Genomic DNA, 14,136 nt, shown 5'->3' on the forward strand with positions numbered 1-14,136 from the left:
AAAACAAACTCAGACGATGTGAAATCCAAACAACAACAAATCTTTAATTTGCCTTAAATTCATTTGTCTGGTTAAGCCTCATGAGGCGCATTTATCTAAGACAAACCAGGTAGAGACTGAATGAGAACAACTGGGGGTAAATGGGAGCAGTTCCCATGACAACAGTTTCCATGGATCACCTGGTTGTTATTCCTCCTTCTGCAAAAGGACTCCAGGGGGAGAAGTCATTATCTTTGACATCCTGTGGAAAAGCATACATTCACAGAAATAGATATTTACATAGCTGCAGTTTTGTTAATCATCTGATATCTTTTTACTCCACGCACGCACGCACGCACGCACGCACGCACGCACGCACGCACACACACACACACACACACACTACAAACAGAAACTAAAATTAGTGTTAAACAGAAAATGATTTAAACAGAACATGATAATCACCGTTTCATAATGAGCCGCAGTTTCCTTCTGTACTGGTGCTTTAAACTGGAGCTTGTCAACTGTAAAAAACAGAGATGGTGTTTCTTTTCTTTTCTCCCTTTCTTTGCGCACATCTTTGACACTAGAGGGCATCAGCATCCAACACTTCAACACACACAAAGCACTGGAGTTATCAACATTGGGCATTAGTACCAGAAAACTTGGGAAAAAATTCCTTCCTAACCTAAAAACAGGTGTAAGAACAAACCCAAAGCAGATCATCTGCTTCCACAACAGTTAACCTGCCAAAACACTACAGAGATCCCTCACTGATTTACGATGTTACGACTTGAATGTTTGGTCTGTAGCTTCGAGACGAGTTGCTCACTAAAGACAGACACAGGTTAAACTTGACGCTGACCAGACCTGTTCCCTTTGGGGAAATATTAGTGTGAGGAAACATGAATTACAGATACATCACAGGACAGATTCTTCAGCAGTTTAGACTTCAGGTTGCGTTCTGTCAAACAGTTGATCCAATAAGGGTGTCTGGTTTGCTGTCCAGTATAAATACGACATGATTCGGCTGTAATTATGAAGGTGAAAGAAATCAGCCCACATAATCACCTTCGCTTTAACAAAGACGCGTTGTATTAAAGAATTCAGACCACAGATCCCTCCCCACCTCCCCTTTCCCATGTTTTTCTTCTCAACATATCCAGATAGTGTGGAGGTTGGGAGGTAAGAAAAACAATAAAAAAGTTTAAAGAATTGAAGCCGAGTGATCAGGTGAGTCTTACGAGGCAAGCTTTGCTTTCTTGTCAGGGTAAGATTAGTCATTTAAATGCAATTTCAAGTCAGTCAGCCTAACAGGAACCAAGATGTCACAATATCCAAATTATTCAGCCTTACAAAAAAGCTGAAGTTACATTAGGTAGCCACTATATGCAGACAAAAATCGCCTTATTAGTACCATTTAAATGTCAAACCGAGTGTTCCATTTCTACAACATTATCATATTTCTAATGAAATCTTAGGGGTGAGGGTTGGAATTAGACAAACACACACTGTCTCACTACTCTCACACTGACCTGCATCCACCCTGTGTCCCTCAGTGAAGCTAGGACTTGAGGGTGGCTCTCTTTGGTCTGTTCCATTGTTTGCTTCATGGTGGAGGGAAGGTCATATAACAGTGAGAAATTTAGATAAAAGAAACCAGACAAGAAGTACATCTGATACAAGCGATCACAGCACAGACGAGCACAAAACACAATGCAGCATGGTATAAATACCACACCTATCTCAACGCCAGGCAGCTGTTAGGTCATTCTAAAATGATGAAATGAAGAAATGGCCACAAACTACTGACACAACAGGCACAACACTGCATTCGGCTTTATCTATCACAACTAACGGCGACACAAAAAAAAACCAAAAAAAAAACAAAAAAAAAACACAGCTTCCCTGAAGGGGCAGGGGGCAAGATGTAGAACTGTGACAACTGGACCCATCGCCAAATTCTTGAAAACAAATTCTGGCTAAAAACTTGAGATTTTTAGGAAAACTCAGAGACCCTTCAGACAAGCTATTTTGCAGGATTCCTTGAGCAACAGATGAGACAACACTTAACATGTAAAAATAGCACAAGCGACTTTACTTTCTCTTCCATGAATCCACAGACTTTTTTTTTTTAGACACGCCAAAACATGCTGTGGCCTGGAAAGGTGCCAGCCTCTGCTGCAGGATTAAAGGAATGACCCTTGGTGATGCCACCAGACCTAGATCGACCTAACCACTCACAACAGCTAACACGCAAACCAACGACAGGATAGAAGCACAGCGAGCGATTGCGGAGAGGGGCTGGCCTTAATGATCCATTTAGCTTTGATGTTCACTTACAGTCGATCTCTGAGCGCGTCCTCTCAGCTCTGGCATGCTTGTTGGTGGAGCGGATGGTGTGTCTGACTTCGCTGTTTCCCTGAAACTGATGGTGAAAGACAGAATTTTTATTGAGGGAGCAGCACTTCAGAAGACAGTAAAATGTTAGGAGCTTATATAATATTCAGTGTGTAATTATTAGTTATCGCATTATCTTTTTAGATTATCTACAAAATTTGAGTTACGGTTAGCCAAAGCTGAGCTGAGACCAGCTTTTCTGGAGCATGATCACATTATTATGCATCCCAGTGGCTGTTTGTTTGCAACAAGCTCTATTGCTTGCAGTCAATAGCCTTTAGAGTTTTTTCACTCATCGTGGCCAAGACAGTGCTACTGCTGTCAGTGGGAGAAAAGCACAATGGTCCTTTAAAAAGCGCTGGTACCACCTCTTTGGCTGCCACATAGATGTGATGTTGAATCCAGTCGGAATAATAATGTCATTGGAGAGAATCAGGAAGAGGGGGAAGGGAAGTTTTAGGGGAACATGAAAAACCTGAAAGAAGCTCGCTGGTTATAGTTCACCGCTGAAAACATGTCACACATTCTAATATTTACATTCACTGATAAGAATCTGTCGTGTAGCTCAAACAGCAAGTGATAGTTTAACGTACTTCTTTAAATCAGTTATTTGCAACAAGTTCAAACATGTTCAAACAAACATGTACCAAGAACTGCATTACAGGTTTAATATTTTCAGGGTATAAATAAAAGTTGTGTGTTTATATTTCTGATTACTAGCTTGTTGACTGGGTTGGCTTTGATTTTCTTAGACAATCTCCTAACAACACACATTTCTATATATGATTTGGAGTCAGTTATTACCTCAAGGTCATCCTCATCCATTTCTCCAAAATTCTGGTGGTTGTCCGGGTTGTTCATCTTATCAATAAGCTCTGTGGCAAGTCTCCTCGTCAAACCCGTCTGAGCCATAAACACATGCTGGGAGAAACACTAAAGAGTTAGAGATCTTTACCAGGATCATAACAGGAAAACAGCTGTTTGTGTTAGACACCTGACACTAATTTGACACATAAGAGTCATAAAGGTATAGAAGCAAAGAATTTAGATTCATGTGGGGGTGGATGAAAAGGAAAGCACACTCTCTGTCAGTTCAAAGATTTTTTACAAATCATGACCTTATCAGGTCTTAAATTTAGGGAAATACTACCAGAGTTGTTAAATAATGACATCATCTGAGGTTGTATTTACCTAATTTTAAGACATGCAAAGAACCCCATTTCTTTTATTATGTCCTGATGCATAAAACTTTTGTATTTAAAGAGGGTGTACTTTCTTTTCAGATTGCAGATTGTAGGTAGTGTTCTACCCCAAAAGCTTGTTACAGATCACCAACTCCTAGCTATAAGGATAAATCATCACATTCCAGGACTTCTGGGATGCAACTATCCTCAGAGATACATGCTGTACTAATGAGACGAGAATACACTGTGCTTGTATACCTAAAAATTAGAAACAGGTGCTAACTGAACTCTGGCTCCCATCCTAAAGAGCTGAAACTAAGATAAGCTTTAATAAATACGAAACACTGAAAACAGTTCAAGGCCAGAGTCTGACGGCAAGCCAAACACTGAGAACGTCAGCCAAACCACACAGAAGCTGAGGAGGCCAGCTGGGGTTCATAAGGCTCTGCTGAATTTGGACAGAATGACAACTTCTATTTGTTTGTCAGGTGTTTTAGATTTGCAAAGGAACATAGGCCAACAAGCAAAAGAAAAAAAGAAGACGAAGAAGACACTGCAAAAAACAACAGACTCTCCGAAAACATTCACATTTTTTAAACATCAGCGCTCATACTGCACTATATTTTTTTTTATTTTGAACATTTCAACCACGCATGGAAAACCAGAGTAATATTTATTACCCCTAGAATTTTTTCTGCAGTGGGCCGCTTCTTTGGGCTCTTTGTTAAACACACTTTCACAAAGTTATGGAAGGCAGGAGACCTGTTGGATAAGATAAGTTTGTTTAAAACAACGATTATTCATATTATCTAAGAGCAAGGTATAAAGGTATAAATTATATCGCAATCCAACAATAGCATTGTGATTACTTTGGAACACTCACCATTTGCTCTTATCTTTTAGCTTCGGAGGCTGGAAGCTACTCTTCGACATCAAAAACAAGGCCCTACAGCAGATAAAGGAATGAGGATTTAATGACGCCAAGGAGGAAAATGTATTAATATATTATGTAAGGGAGCTCTAACTGATCATTTATGGGGAGGAAGTAAAACATACCTCATTGGATGCAAGTCAAACATCGGAGGCTGGAGCTCAGCCAACTCTATGGCTGTGATGCCAACAGCCCAGACGTCACACAGCTGGTTGTAGCCCCCGTTCTTCTCCACTGCAGCTACTTCAGGAGCCATCCTAAAGAAAGTGAGGACAGAGATTTAGCAGTGGCTCATTTGTTAGAATAAAAAGCAGAAGTCAGCTTTAGTGAAAGAGCAGAGGCCTGAATGTACCAGGGTCTACACATCTATAGCGTGTGACATTGAACTTTCATCTAGAAAATGGTGAAAAATATTCTAGGATGGAGCTGAAAAGGCTTAGAGTCTTTCACCAGCGCTCTTTAACCAAACTAACAAAAGCTGTCAAGGGCCTAGAGGCCTGTTTTACACAGATGACACACTCACCAATAAGGTGTTCCGATAAAGGACTTTCTTTTGGCAATGGTGGCTGTTATTTTGGCTGCAACTCCAAAGTCAGCTGTAAGAAGGATAACAGGGCTTTTCAGATTATGTAATGCACATACAGCTAAAGGCTGTTCAGGAGTTCAGGTTCTTATGAAATAAAGATGCTGAAGAGGAACTTACCCAACTTCACGTCTCCGTTGTCTGTCAGCAGTATGTTGGCACCCTGTAAAGAGTAAACATTTGATTTATGCTGAGAAAATCCATTTAAAAAACATACAACAAGAATTTATAAACATTAGAATGAAGCTTGATTCTCATGTAAAACAACGTTTCAAAAATGTACATTAGATTCAAACAGTTGTATCTATTATGGATCTCAATATGATCACTTCAGGCACACACTGTACTGCTGTGAGCACAGGAGCTCCGCCCACCTGCTCCTCAAACCTTCTGTTTGCGAGGGGGAGCCAATCAGAAAAAGTTGGCTTAAAGAGTGTTTCAGAGATTGAACTGAAGAGCTATATCAAAGCAGATAAGGATCATCTTATAATGTTAATGACGTAAAGTCGCTCAAGCAGAGTCTAAAAAGATAAATACAGGGCCAGAAATAACCACAATAACAGCTTTATATGTGTAAAGATTTCTCAGCAACACCCGGCATGTTACTATCCTGGCGTCTCGTAAACTTGGAGTAGTATCACAGCCTTTAATAGTTTCACTAATATTGTTTCTGCTGGCTGTGACTGACGGTGTCTCTGGTGGCATCCTGCGGTGAGAGTAGAGGAAACAGGAAGTGCTTGCTGCATAGAGCTGAAAAAGATAATAGATCCAGCCCTGACCTTTATGATAACACATGAGAGTGAAGTTCCAGGCTTTAGTGCATGCATCGAGCAAAGTTAACTTCAGCTCAAAAGTGCAAAAGTAGCATCAGTCACATGCTTCCGAGCAAGCACACCCAGTTATGCTTTTCCTGTGACTTTGGTTTTACACCTATGCTGCCATGTCTGACCTCTGCCCCATTTTGAGGGCCACCAATGCATTCATGCTGACATTAATAGTACTGAAACTGCTACTTGTGCTGCTGCTTTTTCTTGAGATGTTCTGAAATTTACTGCTTAAAGTATCATCAGACGGTCGGTGTTTGTATGTGATGTATTACAACAGCCACGATAAGGAGACAAAATTCACATTCAAAGAAAATGAAATAAAAACCAATTGTACCTTGATATCGCGGTGCATCTTCCCCTTAATGTGGAGATATCCCAAACCCTGTAAAGGAAGGCACAGCATTACGTAATGACCACATTTGAAACCACAAACTCTGTAACGTTTCCTCAAAATATTCCAAGTAAATTACCTGTAAGGTCTCTCTGCAGACGTATGCTATTTGAAGCTCTGACAGAGGTCCAGTCACTATTACACACATTCATTCAATGTTAGTAGGGCTGAAGACAGAGATGGCACAAGGTGCATAGCAATAAAACGTAGTTCATGTCTGCACCTTGCCATGTATGAATAAAACTAAAGCTCACCATGATAGATGTCCTGCAGAGATCCTCCCCCGCAGTACTCCATGCATATCCAAAGTTTCTCTCGACTAGAAAAAAAAAGCAGAATTAAGAACATTTTAACCACTTATGCAGTCACAAAATACACCAGAGCAAACAAACATTTTGAGAAGCTGCGAAGCTTGTTTTAGAAAAAATAAAATAAAATTGCTCCCTGATAAAAAACAACTAAGAATAAGAGGTGTAAGAGTTCTGAAACTGGAAATGAATCCTCCATAGAAAGTTTCTTCCTGTTTCACATGAAAGCTGAACATCTAAAAAGCCTTCAGGTAAAGCGTGTGCTGAAAATACAACAAGCGATCGCTGCTGTGGTGAGAAGTTTTCTCTCAGCTTTGTTGTTCACACGCTACACCCTAAAAAACATATAAAAACAGACCAAAAACAGTAACAAGGCCTTATAATTTAGAGAATGGTTGCAGTCCTAATAAAAACGACACGTGAACCAGTAGAGGGGTTGCTCACTGCCACCTTGTTTCACTCAACATTTAGGTGGTCATGGAAACCATTTCAGGTAACTAAAGGGGTCAACAGGAAACTTAAAATTTCCCCAGATAAACAGGGGTTCCTTTGATTAAATTAAGGTAGTTTTATAATAATTAATGCACAGTTCATTGCTCATTAACGCTTTACTGTATCCAGTTGAGCTCTGTGTGGCAACGCCACATAAGACATGCCTGCTGAGATAAGACATACAGCTCTCTGCACGAATAGCCAAATAAAATAGTTCAGAGGCTTTTATTCCATTTAAACCTGCTGGAAGTCTAAGGAAGATGTGGGCGGAACCGGGCCAACTTCCTCTGAAATACCAGCCACAAATCATGGACTCCATTAAAACAGAAGAATAGCATCCTGGCACCGAAGGGCCTAGTCAGCACCCGTCTGCCCAGTTGAAGAGTCTGAGTCATACTTTCACACACACAGGTTTACTAAGTAATTAAATACATCATGTGAGTTTCAGGCAGTGGCTTGTTAAATCCTTTTGACAGTTACATATGAATTCCACAAATGTTATGCACTCGACTGGCTGTGAGAGTGAGGAAAAAAAGAAAACAAACTGTGAGGGTAAAATGACTACGCAGGAGCATTTTGTGCTGGCTCTTACCAGAGGTAGCTCCCAAAGTAGGCCACAATATTGTGGTGCTTGCATTCCTTCACCATGAAGATTTCCTGCTGTATGATGGAAAAGTCATCCCCTGGAAACAGAGAGAGAAATCACAGACACACGGACCAAAAAAAAGTGTTTATTTCATTTTCTGCCCTGCTTTGTTTTAAAATGAAAAATTACTGCAGTCTTAAAATAAAAACCATTTAGTTTAAAAGATCATGTAAAAACCCTCAGAGGTAGTATGTTTTTTGGGCACTAAAGTCTGTTGACACAAACGACCACACAAGCATCCAGCGTGTGACAATGCTTGCATCTTCCTTAAACTTTAGGCTTTAAAAAGGCAAAAAAAACAACCCTAAACCTTCTCTTTGTTATCTTTTCAGTTCAGTAAACAAAAAGTCTTCCCATGTTTGCCAAGGTTTCACCATATTTTATCCCTGTGTAAATACAGCAGGATACAGAACACTCAATGACATGAGAGGTTTTAAAGTTTATGTGGTATAGGTCATTATCAAAGCAGCATTCCAGCTCAGCAAAGATCACCACCACATTTAACCAGTAGGAAGCAAAAAGACAAAAATATGTAAGCTCAGCTGTCCCAGTTGAGCATAGAAAGACAGCCCTGGAATACATTAACAGCTGGTTAAGATCAACTACACTCTGTGACTGTCATCACAGGCAATGCTTTAAGCTTAAGTTCATATATAAATGTCTTTGGTTCCGCGATCAATCATCCAGGTTAGGAAATGAAGAAGTACTCAAACTGATGAAGCTTTTCTCCCAGTGAAACGCTACGTGCAGATGAACAAAATCCACTTTCTTTGATTCACACATAAATATACTCTCTGCTTAAATAAATAGTAGGTTGCACATCATTGGTAGTGACAGGAAATTACTGAAAACAAACTTATTTCCTTTCCAGGCTGTGGTCAAACCTGTGAATTCTTGTAACTGAGGTGGTATGTGAACAGACCTCTTTTTTTGCTTCTGTTATACAATCATCAGAGTAAATTAAACTGAGCTGCATTACACAACAATACTGTGCTTCAGACACCAAACCAGGTGGTTTGGGGTCAGCTTTTCTGATACAGGGCTAGTTATACTCAGAAAGAAAGCATGATCAGCAGAAAAACTTCCTGAAGCACAGCGGCTCGTTATTGTGCACAAACACTTTGCAAGCAACTAGGCAACTTGCGTACAGCCAACCTGTTTTCAGTGTGTCTGGGACAGTTTAGGCTTTTTCACGTGCCTGGAATGCAAACACGAGTCAAACTATTTAAACAATACACGAGTCGTGTCTTAAAATAAACCAAACACTATCTATATGCCTTTGATTTTCCTACATATAACTCAGTATAGCAGAAAGCACACATTTCCGTGCGTCACATTATTTTAAGTGACACAGAAGGAGACTTTTTTCCCGAAAACTCATTCAGTCACCAAGGTGGCATGTCAGACATTCTGCTTACAGCTTTTACATAGCTGAAATGTCAAAGAAAAGTTTACCAGAAGGAAGACGTATTGCAAAAGTCAAATACACCTCCAACTGCTTTTTACACGCACGCTGGGATATTCCTGTTAATGTGCCTTTAAAAAGCTTTAATCAGATTCACAATTAAATCTACTTGGTAAAGTTTCTTTTTCCATTTACTCAACACACTGCCATAGTTTTTACTTCTGTCCTTTTTGTTACACATTCAACATGTGCAATGATGACGATTGAATTACTCGGTGCTCAATATGGTCAAGAGAAGCCTCAACAGGAGGAAGTGGAGCATTGGCGTAATTCTGCTTGACTCCCTCCACTCCATTTGTTAAATGCCCTATAGATAAGAGGCTATAATAAGAATATGAGTAATGCCTCACACTCACCGGACCTTGTGAAAGCAACTGCTTGACAGCTTTGACGCAAAGCTCCAATTTTTTTCATGGAATCCTACATGAAGCCTCACCTTGGCGAACAGGGTTATAACTATGTCATACCACATGTGTACAGGGAGAACTAGTGTGGATCACAAACAATCTTAAATATATCTGTTGACTGACAGCAAAGGGTTTGAAGAGCCACAAAAATTTGAGCAGGAGTAATTTTAGTGAGTGAGCTTAGTACAGAAAACAAAATACATAACAAGTCACCCCACAATCTTCTCTTCTTGGTGAGCAGAGGCCTAAGAGTTTAGCCACTTCCTCCCAGATCGAGCGCTTCCCCCTGCTCTGAATATACACTATGCCTCTCATCGTGTCAAGTTTCATTTCAGTATGTAGGACTTTTGTCGAAACCTGTTACCGATAATCTCAGAAATAAAGTCCTTTTTTAATTTAAAAACATATCTGACAGTAGAAGAAGATGGCTTTATTTTAACTGACTGCTAACTGGAACCATCCAAAGATGAGAAACAAGATTAGGAAACATTAAAAGTTACTGTTTATGTGTTGAAATTTAAAAAAAAGAAAGTAAAATAAAAAAAAAGGTAAGTCTGGTGACATAGTTCTGAGAATCTCTAGTGGAAACTGCTGGGAGGTTTTTGCAAACACACAGAACTTAAAAACTACAGAGTCACAAGACGACCAGACTAATGATGAAGTGATTATGAGTTTGTACCAAAAAAAGAAAAACAAAGAAATGTCCTTCTCCATTTGTCATTAATGGTCACACAGTGACAACCCACACCAATTTGATTCAGTGGTTATTTTTCTTTTAATGCTGCAGTCAAAAGCCCCACAGTCTCACCGCCAGAAGGTTTTACCACTCCTAACTCTTTTTCTGTCCCGTATTTTCTTACGGGCGTCACTCCTGGTTAAACCTGTTTGATTGCATGGTCCACCCAAAGCTGTTTACCTCGAGCACAGAAAGGAGGGCCTCTTGCGAAAGATTAGGTAAAGAAAGGAGTCCTTCTTTGACCAAAGCTGGGTCAAAAAAAAGAAAAGAAAAGAAAGGAACTCTGAACACAGGTTTAGATCATCTTGATAATCTATTGAGTTAACCTGTAACAATTTTTGCTTTAAAGCCTTTGCAGTCCAACCTTCTCACTTCATCTGATATTTTCTGATCATTCCTATATAACCTGTCAAGTCTGCACAAGTCATATCGACCATTTTGCACAGTCCATCATAAAAACAAGAAACGTTCCTCCCTCGCCAAGTCTGTCTTTTGGCATGCAGCTCACTTTCCTAATTTTTTTTTTAACAGGTTAAGTGTGACAAGAAAGACGAGAAATGTTTCTTTGCATCTGTTTACGACCAGCCTGCCAATTTAAAAAAAAAAAAAAACTATCTTGAGCAGTCAAAACATGTGATGCACGTTTTTATAAACTGCCTTTCGTTCAACTTAATCAACAAGAACCTTCATCAGAAAAAAAAAATCAAACAAAGAAAATACGTTGCGGCTCAACTGCATTACATAACAAGATGGGACATGTTTTGGCCCTCAACCAGCTTCAGCTTTCTGAAATTTGTAGTTGAAATATTCAGCTTGTGGTCTCCATCAGACAAATTTAGCACCATTGATCTCAGTCATTGTCATAAGCCGAGGCCACCAAGTCAGGATAAATTCATACTTTTATGCTCTGTCCTGCAGGAATCCATACTACCGCACAATAATATATAGAATAATAATAATATATATCAAGTTCATGGATCAAACATTTAAACATTTGACAAGAAGAACAAATGTAAACACTGATTAGTGATCCTATGATTCTTCATTGACCCAGACATGTGATGAATGAAAGAAAAGCATAAACAGGAGTGAATGTCCTCCTTCGCTGTTAATCAGCTGAGCTCTGTCTGGTCGCTGGTGGTACAAAGCCCTCTCCGTAATCCCACTAATCTGGATCGTGCTAACTCTGTCACTAGGTCATTACCAGCATAAACCCCAAAGTGGAACCAGTCTTTCTGTTCCTTGTACACAAAACCACACATCATACTCCTGCTGGGAAATGAGATTTATTTTTCACTGTTTAGATATTTGCCTTTTCTTGATAAATATTATATAAAATCTTCAGTTTACGTAAGAAGTCCAGTTTTGTTGCAGTAAAAAAAATTTTTTTTACAGTTATTTGAGGGGAGTTTTTTTTCTGTAAAATGCTAAAAAGCTGTGTGTTTTCTTTTCACTGCGATGAGATAATGAAATAAAGGTAACAGCTCTTACCTGGTTCCAACTTTATGACCTTCACAGCAGCAAGCTCTCCGGTTTGTATGTTTCGAGCCTGAAAAACACAATAACACAATTTTAACTGAGGCTTTAACTGTAGGTTGCTCACCGCCTGTTAACTGTATTGACTGAAACACTGACTATAGAGACCAAATAAACTTGAACACAAAAGTCAATAAAGAAAAGAAGTTGTGGCCAACCAGCATTATAAATTAGCCACCAGGGAAAGGCCGGACACCGTCTGTGACTTATGAATAAATGTCTGAATGTCTGCATATTTTAGTCATTCCTCAGTTAATTTTTTGTTTCTTCCCTGAATCACTTCATAATGCCGACAAGCATGTTTGTATTTCATAGATTTTACGAAGCATCCATCATGTGTAAAAGTCCTGTGCTACAGCAGGTTTCACTGAAGTCCAAATCCAGGTCAAGACGGGATGCTGCCTAATCCGAGAGAGTGAAATGTCTGGACGAGCGGCTAAATCAGCCATAAACCACAAAACCCAGCAGCCTGGGCATCTTTCAGTAGTGGAATGTGGTGGTGATTCACACATGTAAACAGCAACCCAAACAAAGCTTTAAACTGTTTAAAATGCAGCTGCGTGCACACAAACATAAAGACATTTAAGAAAACAGAACAATTTTTTCCTACTGTGCACATATTACGAGAGCATGTGACTGTTCTGCTTTAAACTCAAGTGTGTTTAGTATTTGTGTTGAACCTCTGTTTGTTACTTCCTGAAGCAGAGGTAACCAACCTAAGAAATAAGCCACTAAAGGGGGGAGTTTTCATTATAATACCCACATACGAGATGAAGCAGAGAATATGTAGCATGTGACACTGTTTCTCATTTCCATTAGGATTCTTTCCATCTCTCTCTCACGTCTCTGGTCTCATGTTTGCGCAAATTCAGGGTAATTACAGTGAGGCTGATTCCTTCAAACTGAACATATACATAGAACAAAGTGAGTAAACATCATAAGTGTGAAAGACCTGGCACTTTTCACAACTCAAAATACCTCCAGGTACCCCATTATTTTGGGAAAACAAAACTTTTCTAGCATTTTTTTTTAAGTCAAATTTGATTGTTGAGCCTATAAGTGCAGTTTTAATGCCCTTGTGACAATCAAAATATAAGTAATTTAGATAAGGCTGTAAAATAGCTGGTCAAATAATGGATGTGTAACTAAGATGGCTGCTGAGTGGTGAGACTAGCTTCTAGAATGATTTTACTACAAGTGACTGACTATTTACAGTATCCCTTAGTTCCCTCTTTGTCCCTCAACACTTAACTTTGATGCAAATATTTTCAAAGCCATCGATACTCCATTCATCTACTGGCCTTCCAAGATTGGTTTTTCCCTTTCTAATTGTGTTATATGACAGGAAATTGACCAGAAAAAGATTCACAACCTGGGGAATTACTCTACAACTAAAGAAAACCAAAATAACCTCCACAGAGATGCCATGAAATTGTTAAACCAATATATTCACATGTAGTAAACATTCAAAGGTGAGGAATGCCATGCTGAGGACTTTTCCCAAATCTAAAGGCGCTTTCTCTGTCAAAGGGCAGAACACACCCATAGTGAAACGCATGTTTAGACAGGGGCCTGATCATATTTCAACTCACTGCAGCTCTGAGCCTGTGAGCTCCGGGAGAATACCAGGCGCAGCATACCACCGGTGGCCTGTCTGGGGGTGGAGGGTGGGCTGGCTCGCTGGCCAGGAAGGCTTTGTATGGAGGGAGGCCATGTGAGCCCGGCTGAACCATCACGTCTACATCAGATGGTTCGTCTGTTTGTGTGCGACAGATGGATAAACAAGAAAATTCTCCAGCAAAACGCACCTCGCCGCAGCCAGACAAACAGTGGGAAACATCTGGCAGTTAGTCGGCTATACCCAGCAAATTAATAACACATACGCAAAACAGCATTGGCTTGAAACAAATACATCAACGCACTAATATAATCATTCGATTTTCTATGGGGATTCTCCAGATGTTTGAGATTCACAACAATCTGACAAAGAAAAGGAGCAAATCCTCATAAATGTGCAGCTGGAACAAGTAAAGCTTTGCCATTTTTCAAGAAGAACATGGTAACAAATCACCCGAACAGTCAATTACTCTCTCTCTACTCTTTCTTACTTTGGACCTCTGGTTTTAACTGCAATAAAAGACTGTAGACTCAAGACTATTTGCCCAGTTTTTCCACAAAAAAGGGAAAAACCCCAAAAAGAAAAACTTACGAAACTAGACTGTCTCACAAAAAGCTGCAAAATAAATACAGC

General features: G+C 39.7%; 1 protein-coding gene across 10 annotated transcripts in view; it reads right to left on the reverse strand.

The window, feature by feature from the left end:
- The window catches only part of map4k5 (mitogen-activated protein kinase kinase kinase kinase 5), a 28,443-nt gene that overhangs the window by 11,946 nt on the left and 2,361 nt on the right, over positions 1-14,136 (reverse strand). For 6 of the 10 annotated variants that reach the window (XM_026151489.1, XM_026151488.1, XM_026151492.1 and 3 more), the window contains exons 3-17: positions 11,841-11,898; positions 7,688-7,778; positions 6,550-6,614; positions 6,375-6,430; positions 6,239-6,286; positions 5,198-5,240; positions 5,018-5,090; positions 4,620-4,751; positions 4,447-4,509; positions 4,244-4,325; positions 3,184-3,300; positions 2,323-2,407; positions 1,515-1,586; positions 445-503; positions 180-241 (exon numbers count right to left, since the gene is read on the reverse strand). In XM_026151489.1, coding sequence (XP_026007274.1) covers positions 180-241; positions 445-503; positions 1,515-1,586; positions 2,323-2,407; positions 3,184-3,300; positions 4,244-4,325; positions 4,447-4,509; positions 4,620-4,751; positions 5,018-5,090; positions 5,198-5,240; positions 6,239-6,286; positions 6,375-6,430; positions 6,550-6,614; positions 7,688-7,778; positions 11,841-11,898 — 1,106 coding nt within the window. The remainder of the gene's footprint in view (positions 1-179; positions 242-444; positions 504-1,514; positions 1,587-2,322; positions 2,408-3,183; positions 3,301-4,243; positions 4,326-4,446; positions 4,510-4,619; positions 4,752-5,017; positions 5,091-5,197; positions 5,241-6,238; positions 6,287-6,374; positions 6,431-6,549; positions 6,615-7,687; positions 7,779-11,840; positions 11,899-14,136) is intronic. The other 4 variants (XM_026151497.1, XM_026151496.1, XM_026151495.1 and 1 more) reach the window with 1 other exon arrangement.

Source organism: Astatotilapia calliptera, chromosome 19 (assembly GCF_900246225.1).
Source record: "Astatotilapia calliptera chromosome 19, fAstCal1.2, whole genome shotgun sequence".
NCBI classification, from domain to species: Eukaryota; Metazoa; Chordata; class Actinopteri; order Cichliformes; family Cichlidae; genus Astatotilapia; species Astatotilapia calliptera.